The following is a 26,621-nucleotide window of genomic DNA, read 5'->3' as shown; positions in this document are numbered from 1 at the left end:
TTCAGCATTGAAACTAGTAAGGTAGTGATTGGTTGCTTTGGACAACTAGAAGTCTGTGAGCCAGTTTTCATAACTGAGATTTGAGATCCTTAAACGAACATCTATTGAGCAAGTTAATCTGAAAGCTAAAAAAGTATAAACACACACACACAAGGCTGACAGAATGCTCCATTGTGCTCCGCACAGTTCAAGCAACTGAGCGCACGCCGTAGATCGTTCCTTATGAAAGGTGCTATAAACTTTAATATTGTGAATTGAGCTAAATCGTTTCGCAGATATAGTCTCTACACTAAATACATGAAAAAAAAGATTTTTCAGATCCGTTAGACTAGAAGACCCCCTTAAGCAGTAAGTCATTTTCTGATGACAAGTTCCCTTTAAATGCACAACAATTTCCATGTTGATCTCATTGGCTGCTTCCATTTATTGAGGATCTGTATCTATAGACAATACACACTGAATGGCCAGTTTATTACAAACTGTATCGTAGGATTTCCAACCTCCTTTGGACTTCAGAACATGAAGTTTGTCATAGCTTAGATTCCATAGGATGTTAAAATCTTTCTGAAGGAATATTTGTCTATGCGCAAGAGATAGCTTCTCACAGTTGCTGTAAATTAGATTGAGGTATTGACATTGTCTGAACAGCACTTTCACGTTACAATTCAGATCTTGAACGGGGAAGGAAAAGGAAACAAGGAAAACTCAGTCATGTTCCGGAATCCAATAAATATGACCCTTGTGGAAAGGCAGTCAGCCACAATACTTAGGTGAGCCCGAACATTTAACCAGAATTTCATAGGGGGGTGCCAAGCAAACTGTCACCAGCTTGAACTGTTTACATTCTGATGGGTAGGGTTCATAGTTTTACACTGCTTGCGTCAAACTATGGACTTCACTATAGCATGTTGCAACAGAAATCTTGGTTCATCTGTCCAGGCATATTTTCCCACTGATCAGTAATCCAGTTTTTGCACTTTTTTTTGTGGGGGCCCACTGGAATCTAGGCCGTTTTACCAATACAGCCGTAACATTTAAACTTGTCTTTGCCAACGATAAGTTGTGCGCTTGGACAGTTTTATCACTTGCATAAGCAGAGTGCTTTGTAGCGTCGGCGTCCCTGCCTCCTGCTAGGCAGGGACGCTGTTCCCCTCACCTCTCCGCTCTGTGCCCGGCGTCTTCCTCCCGCTCTGCTGGCAGCGCGCGCTGCTTCCCGGCCACGGTGCTTAGGGCGTGCGCGCGCTCCCCCTCTCTTAAAGGGGCCGCGCGCGCCGTCCTAAGGAGTCCCCGGCCAATGGCTGGAGGACTTCACCATATATAAGGCACCTCCTCCAAAATGGAGGTGCCCGAGCAATGTTGTTGCAAAGCCTTCACTCTGCTTCAGCCCTCAGGTCCCGTTTCCAGTTACCTGCCAGATTCCTGCCTGTTACCTGCCAGATATCAGTCTACCTGCTTGCAAGCCTGCGGTCCGACGGTCTGCCTTCCGACACCTGTCAGTCTGTCTATGGACCAGCCTGCCCGCTCACCTGGGAGCGCTCGTCTGCTACCTGCCTGCTAGCCTACCTGGAGGCTCCGCTGTCACTTGCCGTGACCACCTGCCTGTCCAGAGACTCTCGCCTGCTCACCTAGGAGCGCTCACCTGCTACCTGCCTGCTAGCCTACCTGGAGGCTCTGCCGTCACCAGCCGTGACCACCTGCCTGTCCAGAGACTGTCCCTGTCACTTGCCGTGAGTACCCGTCCTTCTACCCAGAGACTGTCCCTGTCACTTGCCGTGAGTACCCGTCCTACCCAGAAACTGTCCCTGTCACTTGCCGTGACTACCTGCCCTTCTACCCAGAGACTGTCCCGGTCACTTGCCGTGACTACCTGCCCTTCTACCCAGAGACTGTCCCTGTCACTTGCCGTGATTACCTGCCCGTCTTCCCTGGGAGCCACCCGCTTCCTTACAAGGACCGCCCCCTTGTATAGTAGCTCAGAGGTTCCGCCTCCCAGACCCGTTAGTTTGCTCGGGCCATGGAATCCGGTGGCACCCAAGCTCCCTCGCTCTCGGACCTATGTCATGAACTGTCCCGTCAGAGGTCCCAACAGGAGTCCATCCTGAGTCACCTGCGGAGTGTCAACTCTCGCCTGGACACTCTGTCTGCTCCACCTGCAACCACCGCTAGTGTCATGACTCGCAACCCGGCAGCGCCGCTACCCACCAATACCATGGTATCCTGTCCCGGACCCCGGTTTTCTGCTCCTCCTCGTTGCGGAAGTGACTCCGCTCAAGCTCGGGGCTTCATAAACCAGTGCACCCTGCACTTTGAACTCTTGTCCCACCAGTTTATCTCCGACCGGTCCAAAGTAGCCTTTATCATGTCCCACTTCACGGGGGAGGCTCTGGCTTGGCTAAATCCTCTGTGGGAGAGAGGAGATCCCCTGGTGTCCGACCTGCCAGCCTTTCTCACGGTTTTCCGGAAAGTCTTCGACGAACCCGGACGGAAGACCTCATCCGCATCGTCTCTGCTACGCCTCCGTCAAGGAGATCTCACCGTGGGCCAATATGCCATACGGTTCCGTACCCTTGCTTCGGAGCTGGCCTGGGATAACGACGCTCTGGTGTCTGTCTTCTGGGAGGGTCTGTCCGGCCGTATTAAAGATGAACTCGCCGGTCGGGACATTCCTACCACTCTCGACGACTTAATAACACTTGCCACCCGGATTGACATCAGATTCCAGGAGCGCGCCAAAGAGGTCACCCGTGAGAGGAGGTTTCCACGTCTAGCCCCCACCTTCCAGAAACCCGTCACTCCCTCAGTTTCTCCCCAGGCACACTCACCTGAGCCTATGCAGGTCGACCAGACCAAGATGGTCAAAACCCATCAAGACTTACGCCGTGCCGAAGGGAGCTGCTTCTACTGTGGCAGTAAGGAGCACCGGATCCGCTCCTGCCCAGAGAGGTCGGGAAACGCCTGTGTCTAGGATCGCTCAGAAAGGTCACCCTAGACAAAAGTAAACCCTCTCCATCTCTGATGCTGTCAGTCTCTATCACCTGCGGAGAGAACCGCTATTTCGAACTGGCTCAACTTGACTCAGGAGCTGCTGGAAATCTCATTTCTCAGTCTCTGGTAGAGAAATACCGCATTCCCACCAAACCTCTGGCCGTACCTTTATCTGTCGCCGCCGTGGACGGGGGCCTCTTACCACATCCCATCCAACTCATCACCGAATCCATAACTCTGCAGGTGGGAATGCTGCATTCTGAGAGCATCTCCTTTCATGTTCTGCCTGGACTCGCTCACGCACTCTTGTTAGGCCTACCTTGGCTCCAGAAACATGCACCCGTGCTTGACTGGCAGACCGGAGAAGTCCTTCGCTGGGGACAGGACTGCCATAGGACTTGTCTAGTTCCCGTTCATCCTGCTCGTCTTCTCCTACCCCAGGCAGTCTACCCGGTCTACCGGTTCCCTATTGGTCTTATGCGGATGTCTTCAATAAAAGAGAAGCAGAGACATTACCCCCTCATAGACCATACGATTGTCCAATCGACCTGATACCCGGCTCTACTCCTCCCCGTGGGCATATCTACCCTTTGTCCACAGCGGAGACCCGGTTCATGTCAGAATATATTGAGGAGAATCTGGCCCGGGGATTTATCCGGAAATCTACCTCCCCGGCGGGAGCAGGCTTCTTCTTCGTCAAAAAGGACGGCTCACTCCGTCCATGTATAGACCGCCCCCTTGTATAGTTGCTCAGAGGTTCCGCCTCCCAGACCCGTTACATGCTTGACTGCACGCTTTGTCATAATTATTCTAAACATCCTCCTCTGTCCTCTTTCATTAATATGTTTACAGTCATCTTTCTCTAAATGTTTTACCTTGATCACACAATTGCAAGATAAAACCTTACAAAGTTGGCAGATTTTTAAATACTGGCCCCAGCTACTCTAGCTTCAGTAACCAGGTCTTGCTCAATCTGCTTTATTTTCCCAATTTAACATTGTTTAAAACAAACTAAGCCATGGAAAACTTGCTCACTCCAGGTCGTGTGTACAATTTCCGTACATGGACACTAAAATCTTATATAGAACGTGTCTCTAATAAAAGTGGCTATTCAGTGTCTCTAAAACCTTGCCTAGTCCACCCACTGTGGAAAGATGCTCATAGCATATAGCCCTGCTCTCTCATCATCCTGGACCATTAACCACTATATTTTGCAAACTTTTGCATTTGGCAAGACTCTAAAGTTCCGTTTACACTGGCTGCCTTGCAGCAATAAGCGACAGCAGAACTTATGCTTTGCACTGATGAGGGGCAAACATACTGAAACATGTCTGCAAATGAAGTTTCTGGCTTGGCTTATCTTAAATCATGTGGCAACACTCGATAAAGCGTCAATAGTTTTAGGATTGCTACATCCCATAAGTGGCACTAGATTGCCAACAAAAATCTGCTTCTTTTCCAGCTTCATGCTGCACGGATATCATTAGCTATTACCCCCAACTGCTCTGTGATCTGCCAGTGGCCCCCTGGGAGCAGCAAGAGGAGACATGATGCTGTGTAGTTTGTAATATATCACGAAGTAAAATTTTACTCTCTCTACCCCTTTGTGCAAAGCCTTTTAATCCTCTATCCTCCAAATCTGTATGCGTTCAGATTTTTTTTTTACTGTGTCCCCTCTCCTGGCTCCAAAACCTGTCGCTGTTGCCCAATAGCAACCAACCACAGTGCAGCTTTCATTTTACCAAGGCTGTTTAAGGCTGTGTGCCCACGATGCGTTTTTTTAAGCGTTTCCGCAGCGGCAAAACCGCTGCAGAAACGCTTAAAAAAACGCATGGTAGAAGGCCTGCCATGTTCCCCAATGATAATCCGCATGTGCTGTGCACATGCTGCAGAAATTTCCGCTGCGGATTATCATTGCAGAAAAAAACACAGCACTACCAATTATTTTGCGGAAGTGCTGCGTTTTCGCCGCCATTGACTTGCATTAGAAAGCATGGATTCCGCATCACTGCATCTGTACATGCGCATTCCATGCGTTCTAATGTGCGGATGGTACCCGGGTGTGGAGGACAGGAGACTCTCCTCCAGACCTGGGTACCATAGAAAACTGTATAAAAAAAAAAAAAAAAGAATAAAATAAAAAATATATATATATTTACCTTCTGATGGCCCCCGATGCGCTCCTCCTCGCAAGCCGGCAAATCGCGATGTACTGAAGGACCTGCGCTGACGTCATAGTCATGTGACGGGTCACGCGACACTGACGTCGGCAGGTCCTTCAGTGTACCGCTGCCGGCAAGGGAGAACGGAGTGACAAGACTGCGGGGGCCATCGGAAGGTAAGTATATATTTATTTTTTGACATTCTCTCGGGTCACACTATATAAATCCATGCCGGTTGCATGGATTTATATAGAGTGACCAAGTTGACAAGCACTTTCCAAGTGATGCTAAAATCGCTTGGAAAGCGCTTGTCAACCCGCATGTGGAAATGCAAGTGAAGAACGCTTCACTTCTGCATGTCCCTGGCAGGAAAATGCATGTACAATCCACATGCATTTTTTTCTGCCAGGGAGATGCAGAAACGCTCAGGAAAAAATCCTGAGCATTTCTGCATCGTGGGCACATAGCCTAATAGTATGAAAGCAGAGTTGCACTTTAGAATAGCAGGTATTTACGAAGCTTGTATGACCTGTGCTGAAAAAACTACAGGATGTATCCATAGGCAAGTCAGATACGTCAGTCTTTGACATGTGGGATTTCAGTGGGAGATAGCCAGAGCAGAAAGCACGTTTGGAATAGGATTGCATTTGACAGCCATATTTTAGGATTTTGAGCCACAGAGCTATGACTGATATTGTGGGAATTACCCTTTAATATAAAAATAGACAATCTCCTAGCAGAAGAGAACTATCAATTCTTTAGACTGTGGGTTCCTTGCTTCCAGTTCAAAACACCTGCTGACAATCTCTTTCCTATATGTTCTTTTTGCAACAGAGAGGCATGCACATTACTGGAGTACCTCATCCTCAACATAGTGCTTTTTCTCTTCCCATCCACAGTGAAACTTCTTTAAGTTTTATCTAAGTTAGTTTTTCCCTTTCTTATTCATCCTCAATTTTACGTTAAAATTGGTACTGCTTTAACCCCCATCTCGACATATTTAATATGCTTTTATTTTTCCATGCAACGCTGCATCTCCTTAAGTCTGAAAAAAATGCCAAAATTTTTAACCCATTGAGTAAAACATTTTATACGTTTTAAAAGTTTAATTTTACCATGTTATTTTTAAATCACGTATTAAACAATACTCCCCAAAAAAGGGTCAGGTTTTTTTTTTTTTACCATTTCATCATTTCTATTTTGCTTCTTTTTTAGTACATAATTGTATGTTGTAAAGCGACCAGTGTAACTCAAAACTTCAAGTAGTCTTTCAATAATTAAGCCATCATACAGCTATGTTGATATAAAATAAAGTTAAAACTTCTGGAAGACATGCAAAAAAAATTTGGCTCTGACAGGAAGGTGATGCAATTTTTTGCATCCTCTTCACTTTTTTTGCCCCTGAGGGTAAAGATTTCATGGACTTTTGATATACAACTATGAACCGTTTGCTTTTGTTAGTTTAGAATACACTGGTGTGGTCTAATCGACCTTTGTACTTGCTGAGGTTTAAGTCTGTATCAATACATCTTTCTTCATGTTACGCTCACGCCCAGACTGACTGGGGTGAGCGTGATTAGTGATCCCACTGTACCATGAACAGAGGAGTGCCTGGAGGGGCGTAACTAAGTATCAACCCGATCTGACTAAGGTCGCATGGCGGCTCAGTCGACTCCGTGAACCAGGGAGGAACTGAGCGGAGGGACCAGGTGCTACTCCAGGTCAGACCCCGGTCACAGCTGTTGACCCACACCGGGGAATGCAGGAACAGGCAGGTTAGACTGGCATGTAGACAGGTGGGTACTGGCAAACCCGGCTGGTATGCAGACAGGTGGGCACAGGCAGGCACGGCTGACATGCAGAGAGGCAGGTACTGGCAGGTAGAAACGCAGGCAGGATAAGAACCAGTACAGACTGGGATACAGGAACGGAGCCGCAGGTGCGGTAGACAAGAGGAGAGGAGCAAAACCCGCAGATGCGGTGAACAAGCAAAGCAGAGCAAAACCCGCAGATGCGGTAGACAGGCAAAGCAGAGCAAAACCCGCAGATGCGGTGAACAAGCCAAGCAGAGCAAAACCGCAGGTGCGGTGAACAAGCAAAGCAGAGCAAAACCGCAGATGCGGTGAACAAGCAAAGCAGAGCAAAACCACAGATGCGGTGAACAAGCAACGCAGAGCAAAACCCGCAGATGCGGTGAACAAGCAAAGCAGAGCAAAACCCGCAGATGCGGTGAACAAGCAAAGCAGAGCAAAACCCGCAGATGCGGTGAACAAGCAAAGCAGAGCAAAACCCGCAGATGCGGTAGACAGGACAGGGCTGTTCACATGGAACAGACTGGAGAACACAAGAAGCTGGAACACAGGAGTTAGATACAGAGGGAGGGAAACAGAACGAGCAGAACCAGATACACACAAAGTACTTGCAATGAAGTAGCGAATGGACACAAAACTCACAAACAAGTACAGAGACAATGAGGTGGAGTTAGGTGCAGGTTCAGATACTGCAGGAAAATGGAAAGGTACAGAAATAGAGACAAACAGGTAACAGACTAGGACACTGTTCAGACAGGATCTGAACCAGGAAAGAGCCTGGGAACTCAGCCCCCAGGGTGGCGGAAACTGACTAAAGTCACAAGTACAGGTAACAGGCCTGGGTATACAGCCCCCAGGGTGGCAGAAACAGACTAGATACAGGACAGGACCTGGCACTTCAGTTGCTAAGACAAAATGTGTGAAGGTGTTGCTCGCTCAGGCACCTCCTACTGGGTGGAGGGGGTTTAAGTATCCAGTGACTCACAGCAATAGGCTGGGGACGCATTAGGACTGTGCACACGGTAGCTATAAGAAACAAGCAAAAAGCCGCGCCGACGCCCTAATCAATCCAAGAGACAGGACACAGCAGGAACTGAAACAAAGAGTGCAGCATGGACTGACAGGTAAGATTGCGGTCTTGCATGGTGGGAGGAGGTGCACCATGCAAGCACACCGCCAGGAATGTTACACTTCATATATCAAGTTCCTGAATCTTCAGCATATCTGCTTGAAAGTCTTTATGAGAATGTTTGCTGAGAATACTAATAAAATAAACGTTTTGATTAGTATTCACACAAATCGTAAAAAATTTGTAAAATATTCCGGCTTTCACATTGGACTTTAGAACAATCACAATATGCTACCACTTCCTACACTCTGCAGCTAACTTAACTTTGCTGTTTAAGCTAGAATGGATAGTAGAGGGGTTTTCATGACAGCCCTGTTCAGCTGGTAGTCTGGATATGGCAGAATAGTAGCATTGCATGTTCATTTTACCAAGATAAGGATCTGCATGCTTTCCCCAGGAAAGTCTCCCCCTCCCCATACACCATAGCTAGGTCAGTCCCAAATGATACTTCGGCAGACCGTTCGCCTCACTCTTCTAAACTGCTTACTCGTTAGTCTACTTGTTAGGCTTTTATATATTCTGTTATTATGCGCTAGAAATATGAACTCTGGCAGTGGTGATACTTTGGGAGTGTTCTTGCGCCCCACAAAATATTCAGTGCAGATATTCACCTTTCAGAGCTCAGGTGGATTGGGCTGTGCCCTGCGTAAGCACTACTACATCATCTCCTTTACTGTGCTATTAGCAGTAAATCCTCCAACATGACTGTACATAGCGCTAGTGAGTTTAGGCAGTGCTGCCATGCAAGCTCTTGAAATCCAATTTAGATCTTAAAGATATTTTTAATGCTAAGACTTCTGTACTATTTTTTTAAATCTAAGTGAAGACAACCCTCAAAATTAGAGTCATCGGTCCGTAATATATTTCTAATCGTCGTTAAATATCTGGTCTTGTTGCCATTGTAATATTTTTTTTTCCTACGCATCCTATACGAGTTACTTTTAAACACTTCTTTGAAGTTAAATATCCCAGAGTCGCTGCTCAGTCATTTTGTGAGGACCTGCGAAACTTGAAACAGACTCCCAATTCTCTGTTGCGCTTAGTGCTAGCTTGTGCTGCTCTGTGAAGCAAGTTGAATCCACCTCTAAAACATCTTATGTGTCTGGACAATTTGTAATATGGAAGTGTCTTTATTTTTCAACAATAGCCTTGTGAGTTTAATAAAAAAAAAAATCACGTTGAGACCATAGATCCTGATGGCTGAGCTGCTCAAGTAGCCCAAATAGGTATTCTCGAACATTCTTTGCTAACAAAATGCCAATTACCAATTATTGAAAGAAGTCATCTTCAGAAAAGCTTCCTTCATCCTAAAAAAGGAGACATAAAAGCAGATTCCCTAGTAGCAGCCACAAGCCAATTTAACCACACACTTAGGGTAGCAATCATTGGTACTTTTGAGTTATACAAAAAGCAAACAAAACCACAGAGAATGTGGATTTTTTTTTTACAAGGTCAAAATGTTAAAATGTTTTTCATTTTCAGATACACAACAAAAATTACTTTAGCAATACATTCTCAGAAATATGACAAGTCAATTTGGTGTTGAAAAAAAATCTTTATAGTAATCAAAGCAAGGAATAGCTTCAACAAATATATCAATTGATTTATATATAAATACAGAGTACACCAGACGTTTAATTTACTTCTACTACAACATATTTTAAATACCCCAAATCAGAAGTTGATAAAACCTTAACGTATTTTCACAGTATCTGTACAGTCGTGTTAAAAACAAAACATCTAAACCCACGCCTACAAAAACGACACTGCAATACAAAAATATTTTAACAGCTCAATATCCCTGAACCTTTTCTTAGAGATGGCTCTGTACACGGCATGTTTTCCATTAACATAACAGATAAAACACACAAAAAGGAGTTGACGATGTGCAATAGAAGGCATGTACTGCCACAATCAATACAGAACACATTATTGTCAAACTATACAGAATTGGTTGTGAATAAATTAGCACAATTTTCTACATGAAAACAGAAGAGTATTTGCACAAAATAGTGTGTTTTGTGATACCATTAACCGTTCAACCCTACTGTTAGATAATACAGCAACTGAGTAATATTGTGTGTAGTACATCACTCAAGTACTTCAATCTCATCACGTGGGAATCAAGTACTCTGATGAATCATGCAAAGCAACGGCGGTTGTGTAACAAATCAAGGAAATAGAATATAGCTGGTAAACTGGATGGATCCTCGACTATTGCCTAAAAAAATACAAGGGGCAATTTACACTGCCCGACCGACAGCACTAAATGACTACCGAACGGTAAACCTTTAGCCATCGGCAGTCACTTAATAGCCTGCTAACATAAGAAAACCATAGTAAAACAGTGCGAACTGAGCCATCTGCACTAGATTATTCAGTGCGCCATAGATTGCGATAGTTCTCGGCAGCACAAATCCTTGATTTTGCGATGATCTTTTGCTGCGATCGACTGGCAGCATGTTTTAGTGTAAATGCAATTCTCTTCAGTAGAAAAAAAAAATCTAATAAAAAAGTTTCTTCTTTAATACATTTAACCTACACCATTCAACCTTTACATGCTAGCATTTCATGGCAATACACAATTAATTACTGCACAGGTTTATCTACACTGTTTATCCTAAATTGACCAGAAGGACAAACTAAAGAATTAATGCTTAAAGAAATTCGATGTAAGATGTGTTAGGAAACACTACCGAGGTAAGTTAACACAGAATTTTACATTGACATAATGGGATTTGAAGTGTGCAATTGTCTGTTTAAGAGAGTCAACATTTTTGTGTTCCTTTTACAATTCTGATCTCATTTGCTAATGGAACTGTAGTAACCAAAAAGGGAGAGATATTTGGCAGCACTTTATTAAATGGGCTACACAGAGCTTTCTGGAGCCAAAAGTATTGCAATGATTATACGCTGCTCCCCTAAAAAAATGATAAAAAACATTTAGCAGCTTAAGTGCTGCAAAAGCATTACCAGATACATAGCTGCAGTCTGAAAAAAAGATCATAAAACCTCTAGTTTTCAACACAGGTCAAATTGCCTGATGTTCTCAAGCAGAACTAAGCCACTTTGGAGACATTTTTAAAAAAAAAAAAAGTGGCAGAATAGAAATTCTAGAACTGCCCAAGACCGGTTAACGAGTGGATGAAGAATGGAGCTTAGCTTTAACAGTCAACGCCGAAATAATTAATGAGATATCCTTTTAGATTTTTTTTTTTTTTTTTACAATTGACTGTTTCAGAAGGTTACATTTTCTTTATGGCTTCATTTTATCAAAAGTGGGTGGGCAGGACTGACCACTCTTTAAGGAGAGTAAAAAAGTAAGGTTCTCTAAACAAAAATCAAGTTTTAAAAACACCAGTGCAAACAAACAGTCTGCAATTCACCATGCACCAAGTGTCACTTTAGTTTATAGTATTGCATGTGCTCTACCTGCAGCCAATATTTGCTTGGCATAGAAAATGCACAAGAAAAGTATTTTTCTTGACAAAAAAAAAAAAACACATTTCAGTAGTGTTGGATTTACCAACAAGTTTTTTTTTTTTACCCATAAGAAAAAAAAAAAAAAAAAGCCATTACTGTACTCAACGTTTATAAAGTCTTAAAAAAACCCTGATGTTATTAAAAATCCACCTTTCCTGATAAACTGCTGGATACTAAAATGTGTCTAAACCTTTAAAAGTTTTTTTTCCAAAATTAATGCTGACAGATTTTCAGTTAGCAGTTCATATATGTGCAAATTCAATGAAATTCAAGTGAGTGCAAATTAAGTGTAATATAAATAAAATATTAGCAACTTAGATGCATATACGATCAGAATTAATGACCTGACAAACCGGTTTCAAAAAGACATACGTATTTAAAACAAAAACAACACATATTGGAAAACTTAAATGTACTAAACTAAAGAAGCATACAGCCACTAAAATGATTTTACATGTGAAATAACGTTGCGTGAAGGGAGCCGATACCTTTGCGACTATCCCTTTATCCTAATGATTAAGCCATAAAAAAGTTGTCTCCATTTTCATAGATTTTTGGTTAATTTAGAAAAACAATGGAAGCACAGTTACTCTTCATCAGCCAAATAGACATCTCAAATTATTGCGGCTAAAAAAAAAAAAATTTTTGTGTACAAACGGAAAAAAAAAAACCCACCAAAAGGAAACATTGTGTGCCTGAATTTTTTTTTAAATTGGTACAAGTGCTTGTGCGTCAAGTATAATATGCAAGGCTTATCATGTGGAAGGGCTTTTAAAATAAGATAAATAAGGCACTGAAATTTTAACATTCAAAAGGTTAAAAAGAACAAAAACCCAAAAGAGAAAAATAACTTATGTCTTGAGCACCAGAGGGAACGAAACTAAAAGCTAACTTCCTTACAATCCAAGCCTCACAATGCCTACATGATCTGGAAGATTTTAAGGGGCTGCTACAGCTTATATAAAAAGTTTAAAATTAATGCAAAAAAAATTTAAAAAAATGTACAAATAGTACACAAATTCTAGTTTGTCATTTAAATTCAAGTGATCGTCTTTTGCGAGTGGAAGGCTCCAGCTGTGACCTTTGTTTGCGCTGCCTCACCTGGGGTGCTACATTTATTTTGTTTTTTGTAGACACAGTGCATATTTTACGTAGTTCCTTTATCCTATGTGAAGATGACAAACTAGTGATTTTAGTAGAATCTGAACAATTTGGGGAAATTTGTCTACGCTTAGCTGATCTTGTCATACGCCTTTGAACAAATTGTGATTTAAGGGATTGTTTTTGCATAAGAGTTTTTGCTTTTCCGTTCCTTAAACTTGTCTTAAAGATACCAGCCTCTCTCGCTTGTTTCTTTGGAGACTGTGAATTGGAATTAATGTCTGTTTTACTTAATTTACTGACTTTTGTTTTTGGAGATACATTTTTGTTGACATGAAGTCCGTTTTTAAGAAGTCCCTGTTTTGCTTCAATTTTTCTTTTTTTAGTCGGCAGATTTAGTTGAACAGATTCAATCAAGGAGTCATTTTTGGAACGTCTTCTGTTTTTTTTATTTTTCAGTTTTTTTGAGTTTGGAACTTTTTGCAAGCTTGATTCTGAAGGGGATTTCTCTTTTCGGTTTTCAGCATTGCCCACCTTTTTTGTATTCATCATACACAAACTGTTTTTATTCACTGTACAAGGCTTATATTTTAAATTTTCCCTCAATCTGCTGTATTTTGGTAGATCAACAAGACCAGTCTTTTTAGCTTTATCATGTGGTTCTTGCTTTTGACCATCATTAGGTCCTTTTACAGTATCCTTAGAAACCTGATCAAGTGATATACTGCTGTCCTCAATCAATTTATTTAATGAATTCTGAGTTTTAAGGTCATTGCGTGCCGGACAAACAGAAGCAAATTTCTTCAGATGCTTTTTTAAGCGCTGAGCTTGCAAAATGTGAGGATACAGACTTTCACTTGGATATTTCGGCGATTGAATCATTGGCAGCTGATGTTCCTCAGGAAGACGAGTGTTTAATTTCTTCACAATCACTAAAGACTTGGTTTCGGTGGTTTCCATAAACCACCCACAAATATCTGATAATTTGGAAGAATTCATAAACAACATTTGCATTGGAGAACATTTTTGTGCATCTTGAACGCTCTTGGGTCTACGAACCCTTTTCTTAGTTTTCCAAATCTCTTTTAGTTTGTCGGATTTATTTTTGGACTTTACCACATTCGCCATTTCTCTTTCCAGTGGTATCCAGTTTTTGTGAACAGTTGAGTACTTATCATTAAAACTAGAAATACGCTCCTGATTTTCTTCTTCGGAACACCAGTCTAAAAATTTGGGTCTGTTTATTTGGTTATTACAGTCATTTATTTTTTTATTTTGTGTGGACAGGTTCTTTAGTTCACCAGATTTGGAGTACATAATTTTATCCTTTACTGTATATTGCTTATTGCTATTCTTGGGTTGAGAGATGGAATTTGAGTTTTCTATAATTTCTTTTTCACATTTCTTAAATTGCAACTGACAAGTATGTCTCAAACATGTTGCACTAGACTTGCATTCTGTCTCCATCATATTCAGGCAATTGTGATGATTTTCTGTTGCAAAAGACACTCCGCGCTTACCAGAACCTGTTTCATAACATATCTTGAGGTTTTCCGATATCTTAAAGGAGGACGAACAATTTAACATCTTTTCATAAAGTAATGGTTTTCCCTCTAGACAATGGCTATTTATAAACATTGCAAAATAATTTTCATCATTAATGGTCTCATTAACAAGGAAATGATTGGCAGTGGCACGTGGTGCATCTTCTGCTCTTAATTCCACAGACCTCTGTGCGGAGTTTGTCTCTGTAGAATAGGATATTAGAACTTGAAGGGAAGAAATTTTATGAAAAGGGGGGTTATCGGGGGCTTCATGACTCCTAAGACATCTGTCAGTTGGGGCAGGTGTTTTTTTGTGCCTCTTTGTTGGTGTAAGACGCCTATTAGTTTTTTTGTTGTACACTAAAGAATTGTCAATTTTGTCCAGACTAACATTATCCAACTTGCTTTCCTGATTAACCACTTTGATATCCAAGGGCTTCTTAAAAGTATAATTTTTGTTACATTCAGTTGAAGATACAGTAGCACAGTGGTTAAGATCTTCCTTTGAACAATTAGCTTCTAGTTTCACAGTAATATTTTCAACAATTTTTACACATCTATTTAAAGGGCTATGAACACGTTCATTGGGCCTTAAATCGTCGGCTGTAGGAAACTGCAGTTCATCAAGTAAAGGCTGCACAATAGCTATATTCTCTGGCACCATTTCAGTTATCTTCATTTTCACAGAATCGTTAAAATGAACACTTTGACCATCCTTAACATTTTCTGATTTATTTACATTAACAAAGTCTACATTTTCTTTGGCCACACCATGGGTAGCGTGGCCATTCAAGTTGATCATAATATCAGAACTACTAAGATTATCTTGTAAAGTTTTAGAAATCTGACTTTCAAAATTTTCTTTGGGTACACAATCTGAAGACATCTCTATTAACTGTTGGTCAGAAGAAAGAGCAGGATCAGTAATAACTTCAGGTAAAATCTTGGCATCAACAACACTGGAAGAACCGGCGTTTGAGAGATGTTTGTCTGTCGCTCCATTTGGGAATGAAGATGAATATGCTGTGGAAAGACTAGCATGACTATATTGTAATGTAGCAGAAGCTTCTTCCATTAATGCATTTTGTGGAGAACACTCAGGAGGTGTGCTCTCAGAAAGCACATGATTATTTTTTAATGAAACGATTACTTCCATGTCTAATGATTGGGTACCTGAACTGTCTTCTTGATTGCAAGAATTAATGGAAGGGGAGACATCAAAATTTGGATCTGTAGCCAAGTCAGCTACACTTTTTTCAAGATCATCCACAGATAAAGAATTGGCATCTGTATTTATTACAGAATTCAGTTTCATCCTTGGAATTTCATCAGCATGTTCATGAAAAGCCATTTCAGCGTGGTTACTGAAAACATGTGTTCTTTCAGACTCCCTTTGTTTAAGCGAAAACACATCTGCCAAAGAATCAGAGATGTGCTCTACTGGCTCTTTAGCCATTTTTTGACTTGGATCACAATTTTCTGTTTCACTCTTTTTAGAAGAATTTGGTAAAGTCTCAGCCATTTCATCATTCTGTGGTATAGGTTCAAAAGTCTCTATTTCTATTTTTTTCTCTTCTACATGTATCAGTGATAAAATATCCGTGGAAGGTAGTGTCTCAATCAAGCCATTAGGAATAATTAATGCTTCAGAAGTATGTAATGCAGAGTTTTCTCGGTCCTCAACGTTTGAGCTTCTCACCAATGTGCGAACAGTGGACAATTCACAGCAGTTGCCACTGAACAGATATCCTCGGGTACTTTTCCTTGCAGTGTTCCGAGGACACGCTACAGACTTGTGATTTTCAAAGTGGCATTCAGTCGTAACAGGCTCACTAATGTAAACGACATCACATTGTTTGTCACAATCATTTGTCATCAAGACTCTATTATTCTTACATTTAATGTTATTTAAGCGTTTATTTTCATGCAACTTTATTTTTTGAAAAGATGAAGCAGAATGGTCAGCAAAATCCAGAAAAGGGCTTTCGCAATGGTTTTCAAGCTTTTTTGTTGTTGCTGTAGTTGTAGAATTCTCCTGCTTTAATTTACAGTCATTGCAGTCCGAATGTGTTTGTTTAGGAGTGTATTGTGTGTTTTCTTTATTTGCACTTTCGGGGATGTTTGTAGGGAGCTCGGACTCTGGGGAATCATTGAGCATGTTTAATGCAGAGTTACTATTTAAGAGAACGCAGTGTTCTAAGAAAACAGTCTGACTGATGTCAGATATTTTTGTAAAGGAGGTTCCCCTTTTTTCTTCTGTGGTTGGAATACCTAAAGGGTTATATGTAATGGTTTGGTCCGGAGCATGAGATATATTATTAGCATGATCTTCTTCGTAATCTGAGGAGATGGGTACCTTTGAAAGATAACCTGAACAATGTGACTTTTCACTGTGGTAGTTGTCCTCATGTGGATTTGTTGGCGTATTTATAGAAACTTGGCAATTCAAACAAGATTCTGAGTAAGATTTGTTTATCGCAACGAGAGAAAGGTCCGCTTTTCTATCAGAACAGGAATGATCATAGTCGTCTATACTATCACGACTTTCAGTCTTAGAAACCGAGGCACTTCGACTTTTCGATTTCATTATGGATTCTTCAGTGCATAAATTGTTCAACACAAGAATAAACTGCTTTTGGTGATGTGAACACAGCTTGGCTATGAACATTTCCAGTGATAAACTTGAATTGTTAAGGTCTATTGCTTTTTTCTCTGTATCCTGAGTGCTGAAAAAAAAAAAAAAAAAAAAAAAAGAAATAACATTTAGTGAGATTACACTTTACAGTCAATACATTCCTAGCAAATTTTTCCTTACTGGCAAAACTGCATTGCGGTAATGCTTTGTAAAGGTTTATAAAAACACCATGCAAGGATCTGCACCTGCAAAATTTCAAGTTCATTTAGCAAAATATTCTTCAGCATTCCAGAAGCAGTAGTAGGATTCCTTGAAATAAAATTTTACAATACACACATCTGCACATCATACATAAATGTACCAAAAGGCATTTTTAAGAAGAACGAATAGACTTAGCAAACATCAAAAAGCCTAATTAATGTATTCTTGAAGAGTTCGAGGTCAGCTAGAGATTATTGTTGTATGACAATCAGAAAAATAATTGGATCCGTCGTTTAGCAGATACAAAACAATTAACAAGTAGATCTGTTAGTTTACGGATTTTTCGTCTAATGGAAAATTTTCATACATTTTCATAATTTTGATAAAAGTCACAAGGAACAAACTAAAAAGCACAATTTTACAGTTTACATGCAGAAATGAACTAAATAAAAAAGTAAGTGTGATTTTACCAATTTCTAATTCTTGCTTACAATAGACTCAACATCCCAATACTGGTAAATGACTTTTCTAAGGTCAAAGGTGTTTAAAATGTAAAGTGAAAAATGTAATTGCTGTGTACAAATAAAATTTTCTTGAAACATTGGTGTCCTGACTCACACTGACTTTTTCAAGACCAGTTAGCGATAGTTTTGCGAGATAACACATGATTCATTGAATTCGATAGAAGGCTATAAAGGACACAGACACTAAATGCATGCCATAACTCCTCTTGCATTTCGGAAAAATTACACATTGACAGCAAGCACTGTACAATAATAGAAAGACAAAAAAAAACAAACTTCATGATAAGAATTCAGCTAGGCTATTAGCCCAACTTGTCAATTTTCAATTTTATTAAGGAATACATTAGCAACAAACTATCATGGGCTTCAACCAAGGTAGAGTAATACTGCATTAGGACGCCTTAATGTTACATGACTTCTGTGGTGTTGGTCTACAGGTGAAACCATTAAACGCTTAAAAACTGTTTTGTCTTTGTTCATGTAATGAATCATCATGGCTGCATTTTTTTTTGCATATAGGATATGAGAAAAAGGTATAGTGGAAGAAAGACCCCAAAACGGCAATGATAGATTAACCAAATTTTGTCCTAGAATAACAGAGTCAGTGCAAACTATATTTGCTGGTTTCCAAAATTAAAGAAGCACTCCAACTCAATCACATTTTAATTATGTACATGCGTGTAATGAAGCGTGTTAATACACCCACCTACCGCTGCTTTCTCCGGTGTCCAGCGCCGTTCTTCTACTCTTCTCTGAGACGTCATTCGTAAATGAGACCTGCCGGCTCACACACAGTCATGGAAGTCACTGTTATAAAAAAAATAAAAAAAAAGTCTATGGAGCCTCGTTCTCACGCTCCAAAAGCTTACATGGTCAAAGTCACTTCCGGGTCACTCAGAGAGCAGTGTGTAGAGACGTGACGTCATTCATAAGAGCGACACTGGACACCAGAGAGTGTGGCGGTACGTGATGTACATAAACACACACACACAACAATAAAAATGTTAGTGGGAGTGCCAAAAAAAAAAGGCTTGCAAACGCAAAAGGACCTAGCAGTAATTCTTAGTTGAATGTAAAGCTGCATGCACAATACAGCTGATCATTATCAGAAAGCATCACAAAGCTCACCTTTACACAGACCCATAAAAGCTTAGTTGAGCGCTCATAATACAGAGATCGGAAGTTTCTTCTGCTTAAAAGGATACCTATTGTTTTATTTAATATGTGGCTCTTCCTAAGAAGCCTGAGCTCCTGCATAAAGAAAGCGGTGTATGGGCTCAACAGAACATCTACTGAGTGGAGTGCTAGCTCAGACTTTCTTCTAAGCTCGTACACCTCTCTGCGCCTGCTCATGCAGCAGCGCAGCGCTACCGCCTGCTGAGCAGCAAAATTTTTTTGAATGATCATTGGGGTCTTAAAACTCAAATCCTCCACTGTTCTGCTGCCCATCAGGAAGGGACTAGATATTAAATAAACCAATAGACTACCTAAAATTATGCCAACACTACTGTCCAGAATGTTAATACAAGTCTGGGCTATAATGCAAGATGTAACACAGAAGGACTTTTGTAAAGAAAACATCTTAAAACAGAGGGGAAGCCCCTCCCCTACCTTTTAAGCATTATCCAACATAATGCTAAGAATGGAGGAGCTCCTCAGGTATGTGAAAAACTTATGAACTTCTTTACAGGTAGTAATGGCACAAAACACTGTACCAATGAGGTTCCCAGTTACAACCATCTTGTGCACTCCTTTGGAAACTATTCAGCGTGTATGCCTACCCTAATGCACCAGGGTTGTGTCTAATGCAATTGGGCTGTAAAAGTCACAAATCGCAGCGTGTAGTTTTAAACAAAAACACTTGTAACAAAATATGCAAGTTTGAAAAAATTGACAATACAACTATAAAAGTTTTCAGACCAGTTATACACTGTAGGTTTAGTAAAAAAGGATACCTTTAAACCTTTCCCTCTGTCAATTTTGATTTTTGCACTTTTGTATTTTCCCTTCCTTTCAAGGGAAATAATTTTTCTGTCGACAACCGTATAAATGTTTTTTTTTTTTGTTGGTTTTGCAGGATTTGTAGTTTTGAATATCACCATGCATTTTAACATACAATCTACTGAAAAACACAGAGAAAAAGATTCCAAGTATGGTGAAATAGTGGGGGATAAAAAAAAAAAAAATATATATGCAATTCCGCCATGCTCATCATGTGGTGGGAGGGGGAATGTTATAGAATATATTATATATAATGTATATTAAATAAAAAATTCTGCTTTGTGTTGTCCTTTTTACGAGAGTAGTAACCTTTTTATACTTCCCGTCGATGTAGCTGTGTGAGGGCTTGTATTTTTTCACGATGGGCTGACTTATTGATACCATTTGGGGGTGTGAATTTTTAATCTGTTTTTACTGCATATATTATAGGGAGGAGTAGAGGTTACAAAAAAAAAAAAAATGCAATATTGGCTTTTTTTTATTCTCGTTATGGAGTTTACCATTCATGTTAATTTTATATTTAGATTAGAACATTTACAAAAGCGGTAATACCAAAATGTCTATTATTTTTTAGATCTTTATTTTTAATGAATGGAAAAGAGGGGTGGATTGAAATCTATACATGTTCATTGTTGCTTCCTTTCCCTTAAAACATTTTTACTCTCATTTTTGAACATGTGATAGTCTTATCGCTTATACTACACCTGCAATACTACAGCATTGCAGTAAATAGTGAAAGATAGCCGAGCTTCAGAAGATAGCCGGATGACCAAAGATGGGTTCGACAGGAGCCTTCAGCAGACCCCATCCGACTACGACGGTAAGCCATCGGTGCCCGACATTCACGTCACAGGGCGCTGACGGAAGCTGGCACGCATGAGCAGTGGCGTGCATTCCTTTTAAACGCGGCATTTAAATGCTAAAAAGCTGCGGTCAGAGTTGCTACAGCTGTTAAAGACAGATGCTGGCTATGCAATATAGCCGGTGTTTGCCGCAAAGTGGGAAAATTAAGCTCCAGAGCCCCCATCATACGCATTTGATTGAGGGGATGAAGAGGTATTTAAAAAGTCAAGTTTTGATAATTCTAATTGCTTTTGCAAATTTCTAACACGTCTTTACCAATGTAACCACTGATCTCTGGCAGACAAATATCCAAGTACTGAAATTTAACTAAAATCATGTTGAAAGAGAGAAAAGTGATTGCAAGGAAGATGGCTTTATTAGCTACTCAATTTCAGCTAACAAGCTGTAGAATACGTATAAAGCAGCGTGCCTGCCACTGCGTGAATTCACTCCAAATATCAGTGGCTATTTATGGTATAAACAGCGGTGAAATGTAGTGTGTTACTTTTCCCTTCCTTTTAAAAGTAAAAGCTTTTATGGCTTCTAGCATGTGTTAGACACTCTCCTACATGGTTTTAAAAGCTCTGCACATTTACAATCAATGCAGCGCTCTGATGTTTGTTCAATGTTGTATCCTCTATACTTATAAATGTATGGTCAGGCCATGGCAGGGAACAGTATATAAAAGGAAAGAATGATATGTAGTCTGATTTGCCCGTTAGGTAAACACAGTGAAATAATCTAAAGATATGTTCACATTGTGGAAATGTTCTGCAGCGAGCATTCTGTTGGGGAGGGGAATTATATCAGCTGCCCAAAAAAAAAAAAAAATGGTACTTCTGTGTGCCCCTTTAACGTTTCCATCCATGGCATGGAGTTAAATAACGAGTCCAAAAGGGCGAAACGTTTGACCTCCTTACCAGTTGGGTTAGCGGGATACACCACAGGTCTATATAGACATTTACCCCTTGCTTACATGGTAATTTCTATAAATGTAGGGGTAAACATTTTCCTAAAAATGGGCTGTCCACCTTTTTTCTAGTCTGTGTTGCAGAATGAGTTAACTGAGGATCTGCCAGTCAGCTCATTCAAATGGTCTAAAAGGAGTGTGTACCTCTTTAACTGTCTTTTTCTAAGTTACTCTCTGCTGATCTAGGACTACTTCAAAGTAGAATTTACAAAGACTAAAACCCAATCTCTATCTATTACACACTGACAAAATCTAATTTTGTACCAAAAGGAAAATCCATATACTGCCCTCTGGCTCCCATGTAGAACAAAAGTATAAACAATTATGAAAAAATAAAATTGGTCTGTACTGTTTATTGTATTGCGGACATGCATAACTGGCCTGAGGAAGACATTTGTCAGAATGTATAGCACTGTATTTATTTACTCTAAAAATACATTTTTATGTGTATACACTACCTGCCTGTCATACCCAGCAGAGCCATGTATCCGTTTTCTATTTATCATTTCATACATGGTGGTTCCTGCACCTGACTATTATCCTGGGACAAAATGCAGCTTTATCTATTCCATATCCGGCATTAAATAATTTTGCCTGGTAGGTGCACATACTTTTACAGCAAGCTTAATATCCCCTTTCCAGTCAACCTTCACCAGCCCCAGTTTAAAGGGAATCTGTCACGTTCTAGTTGCCCCATAGACTGCCCCCATAGCGTTGTTAGTGACGCAATGTGCATCACTAACTAGCTGTTTCCATGAAAGTTGATGCAGCTATAATGATTTTAGAACGTTTAATATACTTAGATTCTGTATTTTCAGTCATAGGGGCGTTCTTGTCATATTCAGTCATGGGCAGGCACAGCATTCACTCACTGCTGGCGCTGCCCATGTATCTGAATCCTGCTCCCGGCAAGCGCTGATATTGTGGGGCGCAGGCGCACTTGTATATGTCTGGCCACCTGCGCAGTGAGGCTGTGTGATTACCAACTTCACTGCGCATACGCGGGGAACATAACATGTCATAGCGCAGTGAAGCTGGTAATCACACAGCCTCACTGCGCAGGCGGCCAGACATATACAAGTGCGCCTGCGCCCCACAATATCAGCGTTGGCCGGGAACAGGAATTAAATACATGGGCGGCGCCAGCAGTGAGTGAATGCTGCGCCTGCCCATGACTGAATAGGACAAGCATGCCCCTAAGACTGAAAACACAGGTAGGATCTAAGTATATTAAACGTTATAAAATCATTATAGCTGCATCAATTTTCATGAAAACAGCTTGTTTGTGATGCACACTGCATCACTGACGACGATTTGGGGGCAGCCTATAGGACAACTAGGACGTTACAGGTTCCCTTTAAGAATCTAAACTACAGCAATTTTTGCCTTCACACACTTCATTGCTCAACATTTGGCACACGTGACAAAATCTCCCACACAAACATATACAGGCAGTCCTGGGGTTACAAGTTTGTTCATAAACCGTATCTGTATGTTAGTTGGAATAGGGACGGCAAAAAAGCCTCCAGACAAATACTGACCTCTCAAGCTGCCCTACTGCTCGCAGTCTTGTCCTCGCTATGGGCCGGGACTTCTCGCTGTGCCCAGGCCTTGGAAGTTATTGTGTGTTATAAAGTAGCAGCACGTCTTGACGCAACAATCTTACAACATGTAGTAGTGACCTCTGAAACAGAGCCAGCCAGAAGTCCAGGCCTATAGTGAAGAGACCAGAGTTGTGGTGCGTGAAGGCAGAAAGCAGCAGCCCAGACAGGGGCCTAAAGTCGTTTTTTGGCATCCGAAGAGGTGAACGATTAGTTATCAGGTTTATTTTTCCCTTTACAACTGCTTGAACCACACGATATTAAATATTTTGAAGAGTCCTTCTGTACTGAAAAGCTAAGTCAACTACCCATTTTAGTAAAGCTGAACTAATTTGTCAGGAATATCCCTTGTAATGACATTTAGGACACGTGTGAAATGTACAGTATATGTGGATCCCCCCTCACCCCCAATAGGACCAGCAAAGATATTGAGAATGAGGCCCTGACGCGCACAGCTGCCAGCTGAGAGATGGTCAGAAATCTCATTTGTATGACAATTCCAACCAACCCCAAACAGCATGAGGAGGCCCCACGAAAGATAGATATGGGTCCAACCAATGCAATCCTCGTATAGTATACATTTATTGCACATACTGCAGGGATTCCATAAAAGTAGATGAGAATATCAATAGAGTCTCAACATATACCTCAGTGTTCAGAATAAAAAATTTTTTCTTCTGATAATCCAGTCATGGGTTCCATTGATGAGGATCTGACTGTTGGGACCAGAAATACTCATTGGTAATTTCACTCTAAGGCCACGTTCAGTATTTGACATCAGTATTTGTAAGCCCAAATCAGCAGTGGGACAATCAGAGGCAAAGCATAATACATGTGCACCACTTAAGCATTTATCACCCACTCCTGGTTTTGGTTTCTGAATACTGATGTAAAACACTGACCAAATACTGAACGTGGCCTTGTATAGTTTGTTTGTAATAGCAACTTGCATGCTTAACAGCTCCAAAGTATTTGGTGTCTTATGTTTGTCTTCCTAGGAGTCAGACCCCAATGACAATCATCTAACCAGTAGATATTACTTTTTTTGGCTGGAATATCCCTATAAAAAGGTCAAGGCAAAGACCATTTCTTTCAGGAAAACATTCCTGACAATCTTCTGATATATAATATATTGTCAATATACTATTGAAAACCATTTTTCATCTGGATCAAACATCACCTACTCACAGGATATAAAGATAGGAGATTTATCATCACCGGTCCCATTGATGAGACCCTGACTTATCACAAGGGTCTTGCTTCATCTTCTGAATGGAGGGACGGTTCAGCATGGTTGCTACCGTTCCATTCAAAGTCTATGTGACCGACAAATACAGCGCTTAGCCAGCCATCTGTCAATCAGTCCTGTAGACTCTGAATAGAGCAGCAACAAGCATGCTTGACCGTCATTATTTAAAGTTGGGAACATGGGGCACCATGATTGTAGAAGGCCCAGTATCTGGATCAGACACTTCTCACCTCTTATAAATGAATGTGTTGATCCCGGGGAAAAAAAACAGACAAACCTTAAGATCGCAGTCAGACAGCCGGAGAAATAGGACAGATCGGACAGTAAGGCAAGGACTGGCCGGCGGCTCTCCTGAGCCGAGCGCCGCGACAGCCTCATGCATTTCCATCCAGCTGTCACGCTTGGGTCAGGAGAGCTGCCGGCCGGTCCATGTACTGCATTCCAGTCTTTTGATTTATACGGCTGTCTGACTGCACCCTGAGAAGAAATTTTAACAGACTCGGAGACCGTGAAATAAACCAGTTATCTGAAATAAACACTAAATCAAAGCACGTTAAAAATACATAAAGAACAGAAGAATTTTTTTTTTTCACAACAAATTTATTAGAAGAATAGTGGTTTTGAAAAGTCTAGCATCCAGTGAGAACTACCATACACAACATTACAGCTGGGAATGTATTTTTTTTTTTTCTCGTAGTTTTTAAAAGGACATGGTCAAATAATACAATGGAACCATTAAATTTTACACATGCACGACGACAGAATCAGCGCTTTCAACATACAATGCCGAAATAAAAATTAATAAAATGAACCACATGGATTTTTCTTTTTTTTTTTTTTTTTAAAGTTTTAAAGTACTTATCACATACATTAAAAGACATCTTATTTAGTCCAGTCAAAATTAGAACTGCATTAAAAAAAAAAAAAAAATTATGTAGTGCAATCAAACAAAAAAAAAAAAGTAATCGTGATCATAAGTGCTCTACTACATAAGACATTGATCATAGCAAGAACGAAAAAAAAAAAAAAAGTTAAAATCACACAATACAAAAAAAAAAAAATCTGTAAATAAATATAAACTACAGTACAAGAGAAATATTAAATTATACAATTCTGTCAAACTGTAAACAGCATATTGAAATGAGGTCAATAAGTGTGTAGGAGGGGGTTCCTGTTTAAACACAGGTTATCCAATTACCATAAATTAAATATATAAACAATTTAAAAAAAAAAGTAGTCATCACATGGAAAAGAAATTTGAGTTTCTTAGCAGATGCAGAGTATCAGGTCTTGCTTTTAAAAGGGAAGCTTGAGGAATAACCATTCGTCAAGCCTTAAGTGGTTTTCATTGGCAAATGAGTAAGTGGTCAGAATAGGTTTTAACTCAATTTAAATGGTTTTTCATTTGCGCTATCCAAAAGAAACGAGACAAATATTTAAGTTCCTTTTGATTTATGCTTACAACTTCTTCAGATATACTGTCTTTTATTTTTATTTAAAAAAAAAACAAAACAGGAACCCCCGTGCTATCTGTTCAGTAGTCACTGAATATACAGAATGCCACTATACGTGTCTGAGGCACTGTGTGCTGAGGAGTTAATATGCAGCTTTTATAAACCGTTTGGCTGAGTTATACCTGGATACCTGAAGTGAGTTTTTTTTTTTTTTTTTTTTTTAACTTGACATTCATCAAGGATGTGCTACAAGCACGTCAAAAGAAGGAAACAAAGAAAAAGAAAATACAAATCACTGCTAAAATTTAAGTAGAGAGTATAAGTACCTGAATCAAGTGAGTAGTGAGTCGAGTGTCCCTGAGGGTTTTAAGCAGTGTGTACATATGTTGAATTCCTAAGTTTAACATTTTAGCCTGAAAGCAACAGCAGAAAAAAGCAATCCCAGTAATCCCATCAAGCAGAGGCTACAATTAATGCAAAAAAAAACCATTAAGTCTATTTTGTACAAGGTTTTTTTTTTTTTTAACTTCCTAGCAGCAGTCAACTGCTGTACAAATACTTCCCATCTGTAATCTCAACACATGGGAGTCAGATAAAACATTTACTTTAAAAATTATATAAACATTTATTTCCTGAAAAAATTATCAGTTTACAATCAAATGCATTCATGGGCTAGAAATACTTCTGCAACGGCATTTCTGTATGCTGGTAGAATAATTACACTAGTCTACTCATTACATGAAAAACAAAAAACAAACCCAAAGTGCGGGAATTTCAACATTTCATGTGCATTAAATATATATCAAATTTTTTTTTCTACAAAAAGAAATAGCAAAACAAGAAAATAAAAATTGAAAATTAAGAATTTTAGCCGCATTTTAATGCGTATAAAGTACTGGATTTATCAAGAGATGTTCACTGTAATTTG

General features: G+C 40.2%; 1 protein-coding gene across 4 annotated transcripts in view; it reads right to left on the bottom strand.

The window, feature by feature from the left end:
* Positions 1-9,622: 9,622 nt before the first annotated feature.
* The window catches only part of LCOR (ligand dependent nuclear receptor corepressor), a 78,649-nt gene continuing 61,650 nt past the window's right edge, over positions 9,623-26,621 (bottom strand). For all 4 annotated transcript variants that reach the window (XM_073684945.1, XM_073684946.1, XM_073684948.1 and 1 more), the window contains one exon: positions 9,623-16,941. In XM_073684945.1, coding sequence (XP_073541046.1) covers positions 12,600-16,941 — 4,342 coding nt within the window. In that variant the 3' untranslated portion in view covers positions 9,623-12,599. The remainder of the gene's footprint in view (positions 16,942-26,621) is intronic.

The sequence above is a fragment of the Phyllobates terribilis genome, unplaced genomic scaffold (assembly GCF_046119375.1).
Source record: "Phyllobates terribilis strain yellow unplaced genomic scaffold, ASM4611937v1 Scaffold_5__5_contigs__length_657084704, whole genome shotgun sequence".
Classification (NCBI taxonomy): domain Eukaryota; kingdom Metazoa; phylum Chordata; class Amphibia; order Anura; family Dendrobatidae; genus Phyllobates; species Phyllobates terribilis.
The sequence above is the reverse complement of the archived record's forward strand: the minus strand, read 5'-3'. Positions and strand labels throughout refer to the sequence as shown.